Genomic DNA, 23,661 nt, shown 5'->3' with positions numbered 1-23,661 from the left:
AAAAGGCTAATTGATCATTAGAAAACCCTTTTGCAATTATGTTAGCACAACTGAAAACTGTTGTTCTGATTAAAGAATCAATAAAACTGGCCTTCTTTAGACTAGTTGAGAATCCGGAGCATCAGCATTTGTGGGTTCGATTACAGGCTCAAAATGGCCAGAAACAAAGACCTTTCTTCTGAAACTCATCAGTCTATTCTTGTTCTGAGAAATTAAGGCTATTCCAAGCGAGAAATTGCCAAGAAACTGAAGATCTCGTACAACGCTGTGTACTCCTCCCTTCACAGAACAGCGCAAACTGGCTCTAACCAGGTTAGACTGACAAGTTTCAGAGGTTCTTTGTTTCTGGCCATGTGTGTAGATGGGTGAGAAAAAAAAGAATATTTAATACACTTTAAATTCAGGCTGTAACACAATGTGGAATAAGTCAAGTGGTATGAATACTTTTTGAAAGCACTGTACATTTGATATCATTTAGGGATGGGGCTGGGTGGGTATGGATCTGGGTGGTTTGTCTAAAATACTTGATTAGGGACTGGAGACGCTAGACTGATCACCCTTAGACATTTAACAAACAGAGTTCAAAAGTCAGCCTGATGTCTCCAGACCCCAACATTAAGTACAGTCCTCTCTGTTCGGACTGCTGCTGTGTACATTTCATCTGTTCAAATGTGTTGAGTTGTGTTCCTAGCTTATTTCTTACCTTAATCTTTCCACATTATCAATGCTAATGTTTGTATTCAAATTATGAGAAAAAAAGCTCAGTGAAATCATAAGCCAGACACCAGAACAATTGAGGGACGTTTCAGCTACCAAATCTGGAGGGTTTTGTAATTGAAGTTGTGCAAAGTGTTATCAGAAGAAAACGTATTATAGCATAAACCTTCGATATAGCAAACTAACCCTGTGCACTTTAATGTCAACAGGCATTTTGTAAATTGATCATGAAGGGAATTCATTGCAGAGTAAAAGCAATTAAAAGGCAAACATGGTAAAATAACAGTCATTTACAGTCAGTTTCATCATTATACCAAGAGCTTTTGGTATAAAAAAAAAGTTAATAAGTGAGGAGGCAGGTTTAGACTTCCCGAAGATTACCTTTGCGACGCTACGTTAAATACAAAATGTGCATTAATAGGGATACAAATATCACCTACGCCAGGTAAGCAAAACATTATTTGTGGCATTTTCATACCTACGTACATAAAAACAGACAGTTTGTAAACTGAGAGTGTTATTCTGTTGCCATTTAGGGAGAATGATGATAACATTATTAGTGTCCCCAAAATAGTAGCTCCAGAAACCATTTAAGGCAGAGGTTGTAGGAGAGTTGTAACTGTGGTTACAGTCTTAGTACCCAGGTAAGAGTGGTGGGATGGCTGCTTAGCTGAACGCTGGCTTACTTGTTCAATGCTGCAGTCATCTCAGGCACAGCCTAGTGAAAGAAAAACAGAGGAGTTTAAGACGGTTACACCTCCCTAACCAGGCAAATCTAGCCAGGTTGACACAATGGACATGGTGTAAGCTTGCGACATGGAAATGGAGGGTTGAGCTTTGCTATAACTGTCAGTGTTTAGTCTCATGGTTTTGGGGTGACACCATTTAAGATCAATTAATTGATAAACCAATTAAAATCTGAGAGTAACTGGGTATGAGGGGCATGAGCGGGGTACCTGAAACTATATCAGTAGCACCCGAGTCGAGTGTGTCCCGGAGATCAGTTTTCAATTGAAGGAAGAGGAGAAAGCCCATACATTTTAATCGGTTATCCGAGGAGTGATCACATGTAAGATGATAACCAGCAGGTCACAACTCTGCTGCCACGAGCTACTATTGCCAGTCACTTTTACAGAGTTTACCCAGAACACCTGGGCCTCTCACACACCCCCACAGTAAATAAAAGATGAACAACAGGACACATACACACGAAAATAAAAGCTCCTTCTCTTTCACCGAAAGCAAAGGCCCTCTTGTCCAAGAGTTTGTCAACCCTCTGGCACACTGGCCATATGTGCCAGCCAGACAGTAGAGGGCAGCTAAGCATGTAAAGTACTGACACTAGGGAAGAGAAAATAAAACCTGAGAACTTCCACCCAGCCACTTAAGTTAACTATCGATTTCTTTTTATGGTTTGAAGGAGAGCTGTTGTTGCATCTTAACAGAGCAGCAGGCTCTGGCCACAATTCACCTGATTAATTCAACACCTCAATAATTCAACAGATGCACATTTCCATTAGGAGGGATAATAATGCGTCTTGCAAAATGTATCAGGGAAATGGTGAATAGAATTTTCTGACTGTCACTTTTGTCATGTCTTGGTTATTGAAATGCCTCTCTTGCTAATCAGGTATTCAGCACTGTGCAGGAGGCTGGTGCAGTGTTGGGTTTGTTTCAGTCATGGCAAGGGTGTTTGGTAATCAGCCTGCTATCTCACCTTAAAGAGATCAGCCACCAGACCATAGTCAGCCACCTGGAAGATGGGAGCCTCTGGGTCCTTATGGCAACAATAGTCTGCAGAATAAAACGTAGTTCAAAATATCGCAACATGCTCTTTTTTCTTATACTTGTGTATACCTAACAGAAGATTCTGGGGAATAGGACAGAAAAAAAATCAAGCACGAATGGTAACTGTACTGTACCTTGCTGTCCTTCATCCCAGCCAGATGTTGAATAGCTCCAGAGATAGCAACAGCGATGTACAACTCCTGCAGAGAGAACGAGGACAAACAAGCTTTATCAATATAATAACACAAGAGCTTGGTGCATGTACACATCTATGTAGTGTCAGTTGTTTCAGGCTGCTGAACACAGGTAAGACAATATTTACTAAGGAAATGTATTTTCCATCTATCTTCTGAAAAAGTAATCAAGAGCTGACCATGATACCACTAAGGCCCTCATTGGCACCCTAGTACTGATGCAGCTGATTGCAGGGCAGTCCTGGGGTGAGTTCAGTTCCATTGAACGTTTGCTACGTTATGTAACGGCTTGTACTGAGCACGTTTCTCCAAAACATTCTTGAACAGACTGAGGTAAGTTTGGTCGGTATGGCTTGAAGCAATGAGTGACGTATTTAAAGGGTAGCTGTGCCTTTAACCTACAACCAGTTTTTAAATTGGTCGTTCAGAACAACACCATTTGTTTAATTGAACTTTGCATTATGTTTTTCCTTACACAACGCAGCCCTGGGTTTCCATATTAGAGGATGGAGCTGTTCTAGTGCTGACCCTGACCATGTAATCTCAGAGAGAATGCTGGGGGTGGTGAAGCAGAGTGTATGACCCTCCACCTCTGGGAAAAACAGAGGCTTTCAGCGTAATGCACTGCCATATTAATATTTCAGTGCTATTTAATGTTATTGGAGTAGTCTCGGAGGAGCAGAGCATAAATTTATGAACACAAGTGTACTAAAGACTAAAAGTGAGGACCAATATTTCACAATGAGAGGTACTGTCCTGTCCAGCAAGAGCACGGTCCTACTGTAGCAGAGGGAAAACGACAGCAAAAGATGTATGCTTTAGTTCTTAAATATCACTGTATGGAAATATCAGAGTACATACATGTCTAGCCTATTCGGAGAGTCTTCTCAGAGTTCTTCTCTTTGAGCTCTTTTAGCAGCTTTGCGGTTTTCAATAAGAAGACCAGGCAGGCACACCTGCTGTTGTGTTGCTAGCTTTCCCTCAGGTGTCAAAACAACTCCCTACATGCAGCATGATTGCATCGCTAGCTAGTCATTCAAGTGTGGTGATGCTATTGTTAACCGATAAAAAAAAAGATTAAAAAAAAAGAAATGTACTCCAACATGACAACCTGGCTGCTCCGTTGCCAAGCTGTTCCCCAAATGTGGTACTCCCCTGAAACGTTACTACGGGATGACACCCCACAGCTTAGGTTACATAATTGCAAAAGCTTAACTGTGACATACATGCTGACAGAAAGAGTGAATGTCAACTAATTCCGTGCCGGGAGATTCTTTCAAATGTAAAAATTTCAGCAAAATTATACTGAACAAAAATAAACAAAATCATTTCACTGAGTTACAGTTCATAAAAGAAAATCAGTCAATTTAAATACATTCATTAGGCCCTAATCTATGGATTTCACATGAATGGGCAGGGGCGCAGCCATGGGTGGGCCTTGGAGGGGCCCACCCAATGGGAAGCCAGGACCTGCCAATCAGAATGGGTTTCTCCCCACAAAGGGCTTTACTACAAACCGAAATAGTCCTCAATTTCATCAACTGTCCAGGTGGCTGGTCTCAGATGATCCTGCAGATGAATCCGGATGTGGAGGTCCTGGGCTGCATGTTTACACGTGATCTGCAGTTGTGAGGCCGGTTGGACGTACTGGCAAATTTTCAAAAACAATGTTGGAGGCAGCTTGGTTCACATTCCTGCAGTCAGCATTCCAATTGCACGATCCCTCAAAACTTGAGACATCTATGGCATTGTGTGGTGTGACAAAACTGCACATTTTAGAGTGGCCTCTTGTCCCTGGCACAAGGAGCACCTGTGTAATGATCATGCTGTTTAATCAGCTTCTTGATATGCCACACCTGTCAGGTGGATGGATTACCTTGGCAAACGATAAATGCTCACTAACAGGGATGTAAACAAATTTGTGCACAAAATTTGAGAGACATTTTATTTCAGCTCATTAAAAAATGGCACCAACACTTTACATGTTGCGTTTATATTTTTGTTCAGTATATAACTGGAGCAGTTCAATACTGGACATAACCACTATTTTAAGCCTGCAAATAAATAAATAAATATATACACACACTATTGTCAAAAGGGGTTCAATCTAATAAGTAATACAACTGTTGTATATGTCAAATATAAATTGCTTGTTACCTCACAAAACAAAAAGGAACACAGCTTTGGGCTATGTCACTCATAGGGAATAATTCAAGGGGACATTTATAAAAATTTTAAAAAGGCGGCAGACAGACCGTAACACTGATAAGACATGCATGGTTCTGTCCTAACAATGCCTGAAGGTAGCGATAAGAAATTACCTTCTAATATTTATGTGAATCCTTTGAGTGGTGTGCATGAAGACAATGAACAACTGACGGACAAATATGAACAGGATAAAAAAAAACTGCAATTCAAATTGTATTTAATACATTAAGCCTACATGACAATCTTGTCAAAACATTAGCAAAATACAATTTGGGAAGAATGACCTGATCTGGGGGTCTGAGCAGACATCCACTGCACTGTGCACTGCTCTTTAATGGATCAGCTAAATCATTTAGGAGCCTATATGTGCCATTAACTACATTTCGTGGGGTCTAATGTGTGGATAACCACAGCTAGGATATCCCAGTTGAACCGGATAATGGATCCCTTTGCCCTTTTAAAAAGGTTAAATTCCCATCTTTAGAACACTGAATTCCAGGAATTGTCTAACAGGTCTTTGTCAAGCTGCGGGTAACTTGCACAATAATAGATAGTGGGTGGGTAACTCCTCAGAAAACATATATTCGCATTTTCAGAAAAAAATTGTAAGTTTAGACCCACAAAAGGTTTACCGGTATCTTGAAAAATTGTGCAATATTATTACAGATGACACCATTGAGCACAACATTGCCTATCAAAGAATAGGATGAGTGTAAAATGTTCCAGAGTTTGTCACTTACGGGGGCCACGATCTTGCCAGTGTGTCCAACCTGCATGTCATTGGGGACATATCCAGCATCCACAGCAGCTCTGGAAGCACCAACTGTGGGGGAAATCAATTCAAACCTACTTTACTGCTAATGGACAAAAAAATGCAATCCAATTTTTTCACCAATAATTTATCAGTTATTTAAATATAGAAAGTAACATTTGTTGTCATTGAAAGACTCATTCTAAATTACCCACTTACCTGCAGCATTCATTTTGTCAGCAAGGTCATAGAGCAGCTTGAAGTTCTCTCCATTCTTCAGTCCCCTTCCTAAAAGGACAAGACAATAATGATTTATTTAAACGTTTTCATGAACATGACAAATAAACTGATGTGTAAGTGTAACAGTGTAGGTTCCGTCCCTCTCTTCGCCCCAACCCGGGCTCGAACCAGGGACCCTTGCACACATCAACAACTGACACCCCACGAAGCATCGTTACCCATCGCGCCACAAAAGCCGCGGCCCTTGCAACGCAAGGGGAAACCCTACTTCAAGTCTCAGAGCGAGTGACGTCACTGATTGAAACACTATTAGCGCGCACCACCGCTAACTAACCAGCCATTTCACATCGGTTACATAAGGCAAATGGTATGATGAGCTGAAGGTGACTTCTACCTCCAGACACCACAACCTTAGCACTGGTCAGCTCTGGACGGTCAGTCTTGGTCAAGGTTGCTTCCAGCCAATCAGACATCCCAGCGGAATTAGACGTAGCAACTGAAATAAACAACTCATGGGGATCGTCAGAGGATCATATTAAATAAAACTGTATCTCAAGTTCTTGCTTTTAACTATACCCTGACAAAATAAGTTATCCAGTAAGGAAATTAAATAATTATTTTAGAATGATAAACAAGAACAATGGCTTTTGTATGTATGCTTTTCATGTGTTTATCAGTGCATGGTTAGTACTATAGCTACCTTCCTCTGATGTAGCACTGCCTCCCTCCACCTCAGTGGGCTCAAAGGATGTCCCTCTGACAGTGAAAACCTTGACATTGTCATTACACTTGACAGTGCTGAGAGCATTTCCTGTGAATGAGACAAACAGTGATGTTTTGTTATCTAACTCTAAACCTCATGCAACTCTTCTGATGACAAATGGGAAATAAAAGTAGAGAATTAATTTCACAGAATCTAATTTGGGAAACATCTTCTGGGCTCAAGGTTCACCATGAGTTTTCAATATGACCTATTTGGACATGACAATTAAACAGCAACGGTTTAAGTGGATAATGTCATTTTGATTCATTCAAAGCCCATAAGTGCAATTGAGAAATTAGGCTTTTGGGATCTAGTCATTGCTGGTATTGCCAAAAGACTGAATTGGCTCTATATCTAAAAGCAAACCAGTTCCCCATGGTACAGTACATGGAGAGTTACTGGTCAAATTCATAAGAGCAGTCCCAAATGCAGTAACAAATTCAATTGATTTCCAATGATAATATCAAACAAAATCCATATTGAGTCTCAAAAAATTTCTAAAGCACTCTAAAGTGCATTGGTGAATTAAAATGTGCTCAAGAATTCTGAAGGATATCTTAGTAGTATACAGTGGCTTGCGAAAGTATTCACCCCCTTGGCATTTTTCCTATTGTGTTGCCTTACAACCTGGAATTAATAAATTTTTGGGGGGTTTGTATCATTTTATTTACATAACATGCCTACCACTTTGAAGATGCAAGATATTTTTTATTGTGAAACAAACAAGAAATAACCAAAAAATAAATACAAATTTGAGCGTGCATAACTATTCAAAATAAAAATACACAAAAAATACATAAAAATACATTTAAATTGCAGGTTGTAATACAAAGATATTGGAAAAACACCAAGGGGGATGAATACTTTTGCAAGGCACTTTAGGTTGGTTTGGGGTAAAAACAATAGCAATATGCTTTAGTTCAAATGTATCTTCTCATAACACATTCACAAAAAGCTACTTACCGGCATAGATGGTTCTGTCAAAGGTGTCAGGGTATTTGATCTCAATAACGTCTGAAATAGGAGCAACATCCAACTTGGCAGCCACTCTAGGGAGCAGATTCTAGAAAAGACAGATTGGTAAATAAGCAGGGATATAAGGCAATCTGTAACGATCAGCCAAAGATGCTCTACAAATAAGTTCCAGAAACCATGGCATGAATGAAAATACAGCATACTCATAACAGCTATGTTTTTTACACAAGGATTATGAAACCAAATACATCCTACGAAATACATCAAATCATCTGCAGGCAGATCGCTTTGCTAAGAAGTGACAAATGACCTGAAGGTATGTTCAGTTGAAGTCGGAAGTTTACATACACCTTAGCCAAATACATTTCAACTCAGTTTTTCACAATTCCTGACATTTAATCTGAGTAAAAATTCCTGTCTTAGGTCAGTTAGGATCCCCACTTTATTTTAAGAATGTGAAAATGTCTGAATAATAGTAGAGAGAATGATTAACTTCAGTGTTTATTTCCTTCATCACATTCCCAGTGGGTCAGACGTTTACATACACTCAATTAGTATTTGGTAGCATTGCCTTTAAATTGTTTAACTCGGGTCAAACGTTTTGGGTAGCCTTCCACAAGCTCCCCACAATAAGTTGGGTGAATTTTGGCCCATTCTTCCTGACAGAGCTGGTGTAACTGAGTCAGGTTTGTAGGCCTCCTTGCACGCACATGCTTTTTCAGTTCGGCTCACAAATGTTCTATAAGATTGAGGTCAGGGCTTTGTGATGGCCACTCCAATACCTTGACTTTGTTGTCCTTAAGCCATTTTTCCAAAACTTTGGAAGTATGCTTGGGGTCATTGTCCATTTGGAAGACCCATGTGACCAAGCTTTAACTTCCTGACTGATGTCTTGAGATGTTGCTTCAATATATCCACATAATTTTCCCACCTCATGATGCCATCTATTTTGTGAAGTGCATCAGTCCCTCCTGCAGCAAAGCACCCCCCACAACATGATGCTGCCAACCCCGTGCTTCAAGGTTAGGATGGTGTTCTTCGGCTTGCAAGCCTCCCGTTTTTTCCTCCAAACATAACGATGGTCATTATGGCCAAACAGTTCTATTTTTGTTTCATGAGACCAGAGGACATTTGTCCAAAAAGTATGATCTTTGTCCCCATGTGCAGTTGCAAACCATGGACTGGCTTTTTTATTGCGGTTTCGGAGCAGTGGCTTCTTCCTTGCTGAGCGGCCTTTCAGGTTATGTCGATATAGGCCTCGTTTTACTGTGGATATAGATACTTTTGTACCCATTTCCTCCAGCATCTTCACTAGGTCCTTTGCTGTTGTTCTGGGATTTATTTGCACTTTTCGCACCAAAGTACATTCATCTCTAGGAGACAGAACGCATCTCCTTCCTGAGCGGTATGACGGCTGCGTGGTCCCATGGTGTTTATACTTGCATACTATTGTTTGTACAGATGAACGTGGTACCTTCAGGCGTTTGGAAATTGCTCCCAAGGATGAACCAGACTTGTAGAGGTCTACAATTTTTCTTCTGAGGTCTTGGCTGATTTCTTTGGATTTTCCCATTATGTCAACCAAAGAGGCACTGAGGTTGAAGGTAGGCCTTGAAATACATCCACAGGTACACCTCCAATTGACTCAAATGATGTCAACTAGCCTATCAGAAGCTTGCTTCTAAAGCCATGACATAATTTTCTGGAATTTTCCAAGCTGTTTATTAAAGGCACAGTCAACTCAGTGTATGTAAACTTCTGACCTACTGGAATTGTGATATAGTGAATTATAAGTGAAATAATCTGTCTGTAAACAATTGTTGAAAAAATTACTTGTGTCATCCACAAAGTACATGTCCTAAACGACTTGCCAAAACTATAGTATGTTAACAAGAAATTTGTGGAGTGGTTGAAAAACGAGTTTTAATGACTTGAACCTAAGTGTATGTAAACTTCCGACTTCAACTGTATATAAGGGTCTTATAACCTTACTTTCCCAAATGCAGACGCTCCAGCACAGATATGGGTGAAGTTGAACTGCTGTCATATGGATTAGACCAAAACGCAACAGGAATGTGTATACTCATCTTCTTTTTAATAGGCATAAAGAAGGAAAACCAAAACACACATATACAAACACATCGCCGATACCAGTCTTGTCAGGCACACAGCTAAACAAGAAACAACTACCCACAAATCCCATAGAAAAACACCCCTCTTAAATAGGACCTTCAATTAGAAGCAACTAGGAGCAGCTGCTTCCAATTGAAGGTCAACCCAACAAACACCACATAGAAATAGATATACTAGAACTAACATAGAAATAGACTAACAAAGAACATAGCCCAACAACCCCGAAACACTCTAAACAAACACACCCCTCTTAAATATGAACATAGCCCAACAAACCCCGAAACACTCTAAACAAACACCCCCTTTCACGTCCTGACCAAACTGCAATAACAAATAACCCCTTATACTGGTCAGGACGTGACAACTGCTTCTGGGTTGACAGTATAAGTGGAGTCAATTCCTCTGTGGAAAGACATGCAAGTTGCTGTTAACACCACACGCAAATCGATTTTATTTGTTTTATTACTCAGATTTTTAAGTAAGATGCTGAAGTAAAACTTCCAACTCACTTCCAATAGACCTTTAACGATCTATTCCCATTTTAGTAAATTGATCAGAAAAAACATGAAACCTGCCCTGTATTTAAGCGCATGTTGTGTCTCGACCTATGGCAGGCACAATACAAACTCAAATATAAAACTTACTGTATGTGAATGACAAATCTGATTTTTTTTTTTTTTTAGCTAATAGACATTTAATGGGTAAACCCTGTTTGTCAGCTTTTAAAAGATATAAATCTCAACCGTTTATCTTTTCCCATAAATATTTGCCCATTGTGGAAGTGCTCAGAAAGTTACTTTTTGTACCTGAATGCCAAAACATTCATTATGCAAAATAGGTCAACCTTGAGCACTTTTATCTAAGTGGACACATGTTTTTATATTTTCAATAAATGTAAAATCTCATTTACATACGTATGTATGTGTACACCCCTTCAAATTAGTTGATTCAGCTATTTCAGCCATACCTGTTTTCCGACAGGTGTATAAAAATAGAGCACACAGCCATGCAACCTCCATAGACAAACATTGGCAGTAGAAAGGCCTTACTGAAGAGCTCAGTGACTCAACGTAGCACTGTCATAGGATACCACCTTTCCAACAAGTCAGTTAGTCAAATTTCTGTCCTGCTAGAGCTGCCCCAGTCAACTGTCAGTGCTGTTATTGTAAAGTGGAAACGTCTATGAGCAACAACAGCTCAGCTGCGTAGTGGTAAGCCAAACAAGCTCACAGAATGGGACCGGCGAGTGCTGAAGCGCGTAAAAATCGTCTCTTCTCGGTTGCAACACTCCTACAGAGTTCCAAACTGCCTCTGGAAGCAGTGTCAGCACAAGAAATGTTCATTGGGAGCTTCATGAAATGGTTTTCCATGGCCGAGCAGCCACACACAAGCCTAAGATCACCATGCGCAATGCCAAGGATCGGTTGGAGTGGTATAAAGCTCGCCACCATTGGACTCTGGAGCAGTGGAAAAGCGTTCTCTGGAGTGATGAATCACACATCACCATCTGGTAGTCCGACAGACAAATCTGGGTTTGGTGGATGGCAGAAGAACGCTAATTACCTGAATGCATAGCGCCAACTGTAAAGTTTGGTGGAGGAGGAATAATGGTCTGGGGCTGTTTTTCATTGTTCGGGCTAGGCCCCTTAGTTCCAGTTAAGGGAAATCTTAATGCTACAGCATACAATGACATTCTAGACGATTCTGTGCTTCCAACTTTGTGGCAACACTTTGGGGAAGGCCCTTACCTGTTTCAGCATGACAATGCACCTGTGCACAAAGCGAGGTCCTTACAGAAATGCTTTTTTGAGATCGGTGGGGAAGAACTTGACTTGGCCTGCACAGAGCCCTGACCTCAACTCCATCAAACACCTTTGGGTAGAATTGGAACTCCTATTAGCCCAACATTTGTGCCCGACCTCACTAATGCTATTGTGACTGAATGGAAGCAAGTCCCCGTAGCAATCTTCCAAAATCTAGTGGAAAACCCTCACAGAAGAGTGGAGGCTGTTATAGCAGCAAAGGGGGGGGGGGACCAACTCCATATTAATGACCATGATTTTGAAATGAGATGTCAGAATAGCAGGTGACCACATACTTTTGGTCATGTAGTGCAAGTATTCACACCCAAGGCATAGATCTTCAAGCCCATTTAAGTCAAAACTGTAACTAGGCCTCTCAGGAACATTCAATATCGTCTTGGTAAGCAACTCCAGTGTATATTTGGCCTTGTGTTTTAGATTATTTTCCTGCTGAAAGGTGAATTTGTCTCCCAGTGTCTATTGGAATGCACACTGAACCTGGTTTTCCTCTAGGATATTACCTGTGCTTAACTCTATTCCGTTTATTTTTAGCCTAAAAAAACTTCCTAGTCCTTGTTGATGACAAGCATACCCATAACATGATGCAGCCACCACCATGTTTGAAAATATGAAGAGTGGTACTCAGTGATGTGTTGTGTTTGCCCCAAACATAACACTTTGTGTTCAGAACATAAAGTTATTTTCTTTGCTACTTTTTTTGCAGTTTTACTTTAGTGCCTTGTTGCAAACAGGCTGCATGTTTTGGAATATTTGTATTCTGTCTTCCTTTTCCCACTGTCAATTAGGTTAGTATTGGAGTAACAACAATGTTGTTGATCCATCCTCAGTTCTCATATTACAGCCATTAAACTCTAACTGTTTTAAAGTCACCATTGGCCTCATGGTGAAATCCCTGAGTAGTTTCCTTCCACTCCGGCACATGAGTTAGGAAGGATGCCTGTAACTTTGTAGTGACTGGGTGTATTCACTGCTCGACTGAGGGACCTTACAGATAAATTGTACGGTTAGGGTACAGAGATGAGGTAGTCACTCAAAAAGCATGTTAAACACTATTATTGCACACAGAGTGAGTCCATGTAACTTATTGTGACTTGTTAAGCAGTTTTACTCCAGAACTTACTTAGGCTTGCCATTACAAATGGGTTAAATACTTATTGACTCAAGACATTTCAGCTTTTCATTTTTAATGAATTTGTTAAAAAAAATTTAAACATAATTCCACTTTGACAATATGGGGTATTGTGTGTAGGCTAGTGACACAAAATATAAATTCAACCCATTTTTAATTCAGGCTGTAACAACAAAATGTTAAAAAAGTCAAGGAGTGTGAATACTTTCTTTAGACACCATCTGATCAAACCCAAGATTTAGCCTACCTTTGCAGTCTGTTCCAGCAACCAAACAGGACACGTCTCCTAGTTTCTTGACTGCAGTAATAGCACTCAGCGTAATGGGGGTCAGCTTGTCATTGTTGTGCTCTGCCACCACCAAGTTGCTTTGAAACCTCTGGAGGAGACCAGACTACAGAGGAAATGTATTTTTCAGTAAATGGCATAACATAAACGTAAACATAACTGCTCTCATGCCTATCAAACGTGAAAGCTACCATTACGATATGTACAATTCAGCAGCATTTTGTGTAGTCCTATGAACAGCAAGGCATTGAATCAAACAGGATACTACAGATTCTGTTCAGGTGTACCTTTTGGGGGAAAACAACATATAATGGGTATTTTTTTGGAGGTCAGCTATAGCAGAAAATGTGAGCTAAGTAACACCGAAGGGGAGGAAGGATCTGGGCCAAATCCTTCTGTAAACAAGCTGACATAACATCCAAGATATGCACTGGCTTATACAACATTTTGACAGGGAGTATCAATCCTATCACCAACCTAAAACAGGACCAGATATATCTGAACCTGTGTCTGAAAGACAATTTGAATTAACGTTACCAGAGTAAAGGTAATTCACACAGCAGTCTAACCAATGTCACAACACAATACAGTAGCAAATTGGGAGCAAATAGTAGCTATACATGAAATTATGGTCTTCATTGAAATTGTGCTTCAATGCCTTTAAAATCATTGCATCATTGTTTATGAGGTTGCATAAGCTAGCTATCTAGCTAGCTACAGTAACAGCTAGTTAACGTTAGCTACATTTTCAGCTAGCTAAGGTCTGTGAAGCTGGCTGTGAGATCAAATATGATCCGATTTTCAAAAATATGCAATGTAATTTTTTCGTATGTATTAATAATAAAGCAAGGGAAATCAATGTACTGTTAACCTTTCTATGGTTTCGTGCACAGGGCAGATAAGTTAACTAAGCTGCTCCTTTTACTCTCTGTTCCGAACGTGCTAGACGGCCAGTTCGTATAGCCTTTAGCCGTACACTTATCATACTTCTCCTCTGTTTCTCTGGTGATGTGGAGGTTAATCCACGTCCTGCAGTGCCTAGCTCCACTCCCACTCCCCAGGTGCTCTCATTTGTTGACTTCTGTAACCGCAAAAGCATTGGTTTCATGCGTGTTAACATTAGAAGCCTACTCCCTAAGTTTGTTTTACTCACTGCTTTAGCACACTCTGCCAGCACAGATGTCTTAGCAGTGTCTGAATCCTGGCTTAGGAAAACCACCAAAAACCCTGAAATCTCCATCGCTAACTATAACATTTCCCGCCAAGATAGAACTGCCAAAGGGGGCGGTGTTGCAATCTACTGCAAAGATAGCCTGCAGAGTTCTATATTACCATCCAAGTCTGTACCCAAATATTTTGAGCTTCTACTTCTAAAAATTCACTTTTCCATAAACAAGTCTCTTACTGTTGCTGCTTGCTATAGACCACCTTCAACATAGAACTGCCAAAAGGGGCGGTGTTGCAATCTACTGCAAAGATGTTGCAATCTAATAAAAATGTACCTTTCCAGAAACAAGTCTCTCACTGTTGCCGCTTGCTATAGACCTCCCTCTGCCCCCGGCTGTGCCCTCAATACCATATGTGAATTGATTGCCCCCCATCTATCTTCTGAGCTCGTGCTACTAGGTGACCTAAACTGGGACATGCTTAACACCACGGCCACCCTACAATCTAAGCTTGATGCCCTCAATGTCACACAAATTATCAATGAACCTACCAGGTACAACCCCAAATTCGTAAACACCCTCATAGATGTCATCCTAACCAACTCGCCCTCCAAATACACCTCTGCTGTTTTCAATCAAGATCTCAGCGATCACTGCCTCATTGCCTGCATCCGTAATGGGTCTGCGACCAAACGACCACCCCCTCATCACTGTCAAACGCTCCCTAAAACACTTCTGCAAGCAGGCCTTTCTAATCGACCTGGCCGGGGTATCCTGGAATGAAATTGACCTCATCCCTTCAGTAGATGATGCCTGGCTATTCTTTAAAAGTGCCTTCCTCACCATCTTAAATAAGCATGCCCCACTCCAAAAAATTAGAACTAGGAATAGATATAGGCCTTGGTTCACTCCAGACCTGTCTGCCCTTGACCAGCACAAAAACATCCTGTGGCGTTCTGCATTAGCATCGAATAGCCCCCGCGATATGCAACTTTTCAGGGAAGTTAGGAACAAATATACACAGGCAGTTAGAAAAGCTAAGGCTAGCTTTTTCAAACAGAAATTTGCATCCTATAGTACTAACTCAAAAAAGTTCTGGGACACTGTAAAGTCCATGGAGAAAAAGAGCACCTCCTCCCAGCTGCCCACTGCTCTGAGGCTAGGAAACACTGTTACCACAGATAAATCCACTATAATTGAGAATTTCAATAAGCATTTCTCTACGGCTGGCCATGCTTTCCACCTGGCTACCCCTACCCCGGTCAACTGCGCGGCACCCTCCACAGCAACCCGCCAAAGCCCCCACCATTTCTCCTTCACCCAAATCCAGATAGCTGATGTTCTGAAAGAGCTGCAAAATCTGGACCCATACAAATCAGCCGGGCTAGACAATCTGGACCCTCTCTTTCTAAAATGATCTGCCGAAATTGTTGCAATCCCTATTACTAGCCTATTCAACCTCTCTTTCGTATCGTCTGAGATTCCCAAAGATTGGAAAGCTGCCCCGGTCATCCCCCTCTTCAAAGGGGGTGACACTCTAGACCCAAACTGCTATAGACCTATATCTATCCTACCCTGTCTTTCTAAGGTCTTCGAAAGCCAAGTTAACAAACAGATTAACGACCATTTCGAATCCCACCGTACCTTCTCCGCTATGCAATCTGGTTTCAGAGCTGGTCATGGGTGCACCTCAGCCACGCTCAAGGTCCTAAACGACATCATAACCGCCATCGATAAGAGACATTACTGTGCAGCCGTATTCATCGACCTGGCCAAGGCTATCGACTCTGTCAATCACCACATTCTTATTGGCAGACTCGACAGCCTTGGTTTCTCAAATGATTGCCTCGCCTGATTTACCAACTACTTCTCTGATAGAGTTCAGTGTGTCAAATCGGAGGGCCTGTTGTCCGGACCTCTGGCAGTCTCTATGGGTGTGCCACAGGGTTCAATTCTCGGGCCGACTCTCTTCTCTGTATACATCAATGATGTTGATCTTGCTGCTGGTGATTCTCTGATCCACCTCTACGCAGACGACACCATTCTGTATACTTCTGGCCCCTCTTTGGACACTGTGTTAACTAACCTCCAGACGAGGTTCAGTGCCATACAACTCTCCTTCTGTGGCCTCCAACTGCTCTTAAACGCAAGTAAAAATAAATGCATGCTATTCAATCGATCACTGCCCACACCTGCTCGCCCGTCCAACACCACTACTCTGGATGGCTCTGACTTAGAATACGTGGACAACTACAAATACCGGGGTGTCTGGTTAGACTGTAAACTCTCCTTCCAGACTCACATTAAGCATCTCCAATCCAAAATTAAATCTAGAATCGGCTTCCTATATCGCAACAAATCATCCTTCACTCATGCTGCCAAACATACCCTCGTAAAACTGACCATCCTACCGATCCTCGACTTCGGTGATGTCATCTTTAAAATTGCCTCCAACACTCTACACAACAAACTGGATGCAGTCTATCACAGTGCCATCCGTTTTGTCACCAAAGCCCCATACACTACCCACCATTGCGACCTATACGCTCTCGGTGGTTGGCCCACTGGCTACAGGTTATCTACAAGTCTCTGCTAGGTAAAGCCCCGCCTTATCTCAGCTCACTGGTCACCATAGCAGCACCCACTCGTAGCACGCGCTCCAGCAGGTATATCTCACTGGTCACCCCCAAAGCCAATTCCTCCTTTGGTCGTCTATCCTCCCAGTTCTCTGCTGCCAATGACTGGAACGAACTGCAAAAATCTCTGAAGCTGGAGACTCATATCTCCCTCACTAGCTTTAGGCACCAGCTGTCAGAGCAGCTCACAGATCACTGCACCTGTACATAGCCCATCTGTAAACAGCCCATCTATCTACCTACCTCATCCCCATACTGTATTTATTTATTTATCTTGCTCCTTTGCACCCCAGTATCTCTACTTGTACATTCATCTTCTGCACATCTACCATTCCAGTGTTTAATTGCTTTATTGTAATTACTTCGCCACCATGGCCTATTTACTGCCTTAACTTACCTCATTTGCACTCACTGTATATAGACTTTTTGTTTTCTTTTGTTCTACTGTATTATTGACTGTATGTTTTGATTATTTCATGTGTAACTCTGTGTTGTTGTATGTGTCGAATTGCTGTCCTTTATCTTGGCCAGGTCGCAGTTGCAAATGAGAACTTGTTCTCAACTAGCCTACCTGGTTAAATAATGGTCAAATAAAAAATACAAAATATGTCTATCAGGCACCTACAACACCAGCTTGTACTATGTGTGTTTTTTTTGTATTTGCCACATTGCGAATGAATAACAAGTTACTTAGCTAGATAGTCTGATATAATCATTTGTGTGTAACGTTACTTACCAACTGTTTGAAATGTGTTTTCTTGATAGCTCTATGCATCTTTGACTCTGCTCCTCGATGCTCACCTCTTGAATGAACTCTGACAGCTGTAGAATGTTCTCGCGACACAAATGTCTGGTTGGACTACAATCACTTCCGTTTTTGGGTGGAAGCAGAATAACCAAAAGCTTTGATTTGGGAATTATAAATTCCAACAGAACAAAGTGTATAAATCAATATCAAATATTTCAATGCCCTTGGACACGGGAAAAATGGGTCACCTTTTTTTAACACAAATGCTACCTGATTCAAAGTGTGAAGAAAGGCAGATATTGATTATCCAATAGGTGTCCGTACGGGAGTTGCAGCGATGAGACAAGACTGTAACTACCAGTTGGATACCACAAAATTGGGGAGAAACGGGGTAAAAAATAAATAAAAAATCCCTGATCACACAGTAAGGCGACGTTGGCTAGTTTAAACTCATGCGCAGAAACATGTAATCTGGTCTAACTAATGGTCTCCGCTAAACTGTGCATGTATCTAAGGCACTCCTTACATATAAAGTTGATTTTGACGAAAAGGAAAACATGTCAGTTTGTCACTTTCAGGTGGTTGTAGTAATGACATGTTCAACTACTTAAGACATTGTTTCGAATCTAGGTTGTGCTTTTAGACTTATAGATAATTAACAACTAAGGAATCATTTTCCCACTTCTCTCATTGACTTCTCAAACCTAGGCCTGGTCTGCTTGGTCTGTTTCGAAGTATTCCCGGAAGTCTCGCGATGTTGCGCCTCTGGGTTTCAAAACTCAGTTGAATAACGTTGTATTTCAGAGGACCATCCTAGATCCTGCCTGTACCACTTGGGTGCATGATGATGACTGGGTAGATGGATGTGGGCAACAGGGAAAACGACATACTATTATCAACAGCAAAGTTTTTACAACTATACATTCAACCCAGATCTGTAAACATACTCATTTAAATGAGTAGATGGCAAAGTTCTATGAGAAGGGTATAGCCAGTAAGACAATGCACACCAAATAATGTTTGATAACCAATCTGTAGCCTAGACCCTACCTACCTAGGCCACATGAGTAGACTTCATTCCGGGGGGACTGGACCGAGTTAGGGAAACCCTAGCCTAGACCATATCACATTACAGTCATTTAGCAGATGCTCTTATCGAGAGCCAGTTACAGTAGTGAGTGCATACATTTTCATAATTTGTTTTCTTCCATACTGGAAGCCACAACCCTGGCGTTGTAAGTGCCATGCTCTACCAACTGAGCCAAACGGCACCCACACAGGATATGTGATAAGGGACATCTTTCCACCCAGGCAAAAGCTAAGTCTTATCTTAAATCGATCTTGTGCTATGATGTCCATGAAGAATCATGCCTTCACAAATATTTTGAAACTGCACCAGTACGAAAACTCAAAACTCTGTCCTAATTGCAGTATTGGGACAGGTCTACATTGTGATGAATACATATATCAATTATTGTAGGAGGAATAATAATTTTAATCTCAATGGGATCATCTGTTGGCTATCTAGGCCTAATGGATAACTACATAAATGATGAATACAAAATAGGCAGCCTATGAAGTTGTTTCATTTAAAAGTTTCATGGTCAGGGATGGATGGCAAACATGAACATGTAACAAATAAAGATTTAGTAGCCATTCACAAAACAAAATGATGTTATCATAAACATTACTCTATTTATGCAACTACAAAATTGGTCCTGACTCTCTGTGGTCACTAAAGATCCCATGGCATTTATTGTAAAAGTAATCCGGTTTCCTGGCTAAATTCCTAATCTGGACCTCATACCATCATGGCCATCTAATCATCCCCAGCTTCCAGATGGCTCACTCATCCCCCTCCTCTCCCCTGTAGCTATTCCCCAGGTAGTTGCTGTAAATGAGAATGTATTCTCAGTCAATTTACCTGGTAAAACAAGAGTAAAATAAAATAAATAAATAACAATAAATTACCTTACTATGATTGTTTTCAATTAAAATAGTCAAAAATAAACAAAAATAGCTTCTTAGCAAAGAGCAATTTCTCAAGCAAGAATTTTGATAGGACTGGGAGTGGTCTGAGTGGGGAGGGGAAACGGAAAACAAGGCAGAGAGCTTTGGAACTCTCTTTCTTATTGGTCTATGAACTCATTTACCAGGCAGGCCAAAACTCCATCCCACCAAATAAGGCTGGAATTTCAGGCAGACTTCAAACAGCTCTTACGCTAAAATGGCATTATCATTTTCACAGTATTATTCCAACCTCATAGTGTGTAAATATATATGTGCAACACAAGAAAATCACATTTTTGATGCACTGGGCCAAAGGTAAGGTTTGATGCAAGTTCACAGTTTGATTTTCAGGAAATGGTTGATGTTGCCACATTGTCTTATGAATAAAGACATATTGAACAAATAAACCAATAATCTGATGACAAATCATGCAGTACTTTGCAATAATGTAATTATTTAGGGTGAGTATTGAAAATGTGCTTTCTGGAAAACCTTACATAATCATCCCATTGTCTTAACCCCCAACATGATACTATATTAATAGCTTAGGAACTCTACTACAATATATAAGGGGAAAAGGGAAGAAATATTAAACACAGGATGGATGATGTCTTCAAACACAAATTGTCCTGAGACCACATTTTTTCAGTCGATACTGTCAAATTTGGATACATTGATTGGCAAAGTGGACACTTAATTATTTATTGTAAAGAAGGAGAAATTAGAGAATATATATCAGTAATTTCTATATTTTAATAATAAACATCAATTATTCATACAAATTAAATATTAAAACATTCTGTAGGTATTTTTGTGGAACATTAATAATGATAATTTATTGTTATTATTAATATCATCAAACTTGATTATAATTATATTACCTACAGTACCAGTCAAACGTTTGGACACACCTACTCATTCAAGGGTTTTTCTTTATTTTTACTATTTTCTACGATGTAAAATAATAGTGAAGACATCAAAACTATGAAATAACACATATGGAATCATATAGTAACCAAAAAAGTGTTAACCTCTTACATCTAGACGTTCCGCTAGCGGAACACCTGCTCCAATATCCAATGATAGGCGTGGCGCGAATTACAAATTCCTCAAAAATACAAAAACTTCAATTTTTCAAACATATGACTATTTCACAGCATTTTAAAGACAAGACTCTCCTTTATCTAACCACACTGTCCGATTTCAAAAAGGCTTTACAGCGAAAGCAAAACATTAGATTATGTCAGCAGAGTACCAAGCCAGAAATAATCAGACACCCATTTTTCAAGCTAGCATATAATGTCACAAAAAACAAAACCACAGCTAAATGCAGCACTAACCTTTGATGATCTTCGTCAGATGACAACCCTAGGACATTATGTTATACAATGCATGCATGTTTTGTTCAATCAAGTTCATATTTATATCAAAAACCAGCTTTTTACATTAGCATGTGACGTTCAGAACTAGCATACCCCCGCAAACATCCGGTGAATTTACTAAATTACTCACGATAAACGTTCACAAAAAACATAACAATTATTTTAAGAATTATAGATACAGAACTCCTCTATGCACTCGATATGTCCGATTTTAAAATAGCTTTTCGGTGAAAGCACATTTTGCAATATTCTCAGTAGATAGCCCAGCCATCACGGCTAGCCATTTGGACACCGACCAAGTTTAGCCCTGATCAAACTCCGATTTACTATTACAAAAGTTTCATTACCTTTGTTGTCTTCGTCAGAATGCACTCCCAGGACTGCTACTTCAATAACAAATGTTGGTTTGGTCCAAAATAATCCATCGTTATATCCGAATAGCGGCGTTTTGTTCGTGCGTTCCAGACACTATCCGAAATGGTAAAGAAGGGTCGCGCGCATGGCGCAATTCGTGACAAAAAAATTCTAAATATTCCATTTCCGTACTTCGAAGCATGTCAACCACTGTTTAAAATCAATTTTTATGCCATTTTTCTTGTAGAAAAGCGATAATATTCCGACCGGGAATCTCCTTTTCGGCAAACAGAGGAGAAAATCACAAAGACGGTGGCGGCCAGGTCACGCGCCTAAGCCCAGAGTCCCTTGATCGGCCACTTGAGAAAGGCGATAATGTGTTTCAGCCTGGGGCTGGGATGACGACATTCTGTTTTTTCCCGGGCTCTGAGCGCCTATGGACGACGTAGGAAGTGTCACGTTAGAGCAGAGATCCTTAGTAAAAGATAGAGATGGCAAAGAAGTTCCAGAAATGGTCAGACAGGCCACTTCCTGTAAAGGAATCTCTCAGGTTTTGACCTGCTATTTGAGTTCTGTTATACTCACAGACACCATTCAAACAGTTTTAGAAACTTTAGGGTGTTTTCTATCCATATATAATAAGTATATGCATATTCTAGTTACTGGGTAGGATTAGTAACCAGATTAAATCGGGTACGTTTTTTATCCAGCCGTGAAAATACTGCCCCCTAGCCATAAGAGGTTAAACAAATCAAATATGCCTTGATGACAGCTTTAAACACTCTTGGCATTCTCTCAACCAGCTTCACCTGGAATGCTTTTCCAACAGTCTTGAAGGAGTTCCCACATATGCTGAGCACTTGTTGGCTGCTTTTCCTTCACTCTGCGGTCCATCTCATACCAAACCATCTCAATTGGATTGAGGTCGGGTGATTGTGGAGGCCAGGTCATCTGATGCAGCAGTCCATCACTCTCCTTCTTGGTCAAATAGCCTTTACACAGCCTGGAGGTGTGTTGGGTCATTGTCCTGTTGAAAACCAAATGATATTCCCACAAAGCGCAAACCAGATAGAATGGCGTATCGCTGCAGAATGCTGTGGTAGCCATGCTGTTTAAGTGTGCCTTGAATTCTAAATAAATCACTGACAGTGTCACCAGCAAAGCATCCCCACACCTTCACACCTCCTACTCCATGTTTCACGGTGGGAACCACACGTGCAGAGATCATCCATTCATCCACACCGTGTCTCACAAAGACATGGCAGTTGGAACCAAAAACCAAAGGACAGATTTCCACCAGTCTAATGTCCATTGCTTGTGTTTCTTGGCCCAAGCAAGTCTCTTCTCCTTTTTGGTGTCCTTTAGTAGTGGTTTCTTTGCAGCAATTCAACCATGAAGGCCTGATTCTCGCAGTCTCCTCTAAAAAGTTGATGTTGAGATGTGTCTGTTACTTGAACTCTGTGAAGAATTTATTTGGGCTGCAATTTCTGAGGCTGGTAACTCTAATGGACTTATCCTCTGCAGCAGAGGTAACTCTGGGTCTTCCATTCCTGTGGCGGTCCTTATGAGAGCCAGTTTTATCATAGCGCTTGATGGTTTGACTGACCTTCTTGTTTTAAAGAAATTATGGACTGCCTAGGAACCCATTGTTCCTTGGCTGTCATTGAAAATAAGAATTTGTTCTTAACTGACTTGCCTAGTTAAATAAAGGTAACAAAATATATAAAAATTCCAGATGACTACCTCAAGAAGCTGGTTGAGAGAATGGCAAGAGTGTGCAAAGCTGTCATCAAGGCAAAGGGTGGTTACTTTGAAGAATCTCAAATATAACATATCTTGATTGATTTAACACTTTTTTGGTTACTACATGATTCCACATCAAATCAGGTTGTCACATACACATGTTTAGCAGATGTTATTGCAGGTGTAGCAAAATGCTTGTGTTTCTAGCTCCAACAGTGCAGTAATATCTAACAATTCACAACAATACACACAACCTAAATGTAAAAGAATGGCAATTAAGGAATATATCAATATTATTAGAGTGACTAGTGTTCCATTATTAAGTGACCAGTGATTCCAAGTCTATGTATATAGGGCATCAGCCTCTAAGGTGCAGGGTTGTGTAACCAGGTGGAAGCTGGCTAGTGATGGTTATTTAACAGTCTGATGGCCTTGAGATAGAAGCTGTTTTTCAGTCTCTCGGTCTCAGTTTTGATACACCTGTACTGACCTCGCCTTCCGGATGATAGCTGAGTGAACAGGCAGTGGCTCGGGTGGTTCTTGTCCTTGATTATCTTGTTGGCCTTCTTGTGACATTGGGTGCTGTATGTGTCCTGGGGGGTAGGTCGTTTTTCC

At 40.7% G+C, this 23,661-nt stretch overlaps 1 protein-coding gene across 1 annotated transcript; it reads right to left on the bottom strand.

Annotated features, from left to right (window-relative positions):
* Nucleotides 1-1,089: 1,089 nt before the first annotated feature.
* Nucleotides 1,090-17,584, bottom strand: LOC106573527 (electron transfer flavoprotein subunit alpha). Its single transcript, XM_045696795.1, is given in 14 exon segments — nt 1,090-1,435; nt 2,435-2,499; nt 2,502-2,511; nt 2,640-2,705; nt 5,648-5,730; nt 5,878-5,946; nt 6,293-6,394; nt 6,599-6,709; nt 7,625-7,724; nt 9,629-9,673; nt 10,056; nt 10,135-10,255; nt 12,969-13,113; nt 17,546-17,584. Coding segments are annotated over 14 exon segments (993 nt in total). The 3' UTR covers nt 1,090-1,399.
* Between the last annotated feature and the right edge of the window lie 6,077 nt (nt 17,585-23,661).

Source organism: Salmo salar, chromosome ssa16, assembly GCF_905237065.1.
Source record: "Salmo salar chromosome ssa16, Ssal_v3.1, whole genome shotgun sequence".
In the NCBI taxonomy this organism is placed as follows: domain Eukaryota; kingdom Metazoa; phylum Chordata; class Actinopteri; order Salmoniformes; family Salmonidae; genus Salmo; species Salmo salar.
This window is presented reverse-complemented; position numbering and strand designations above follow the sequence as displayed.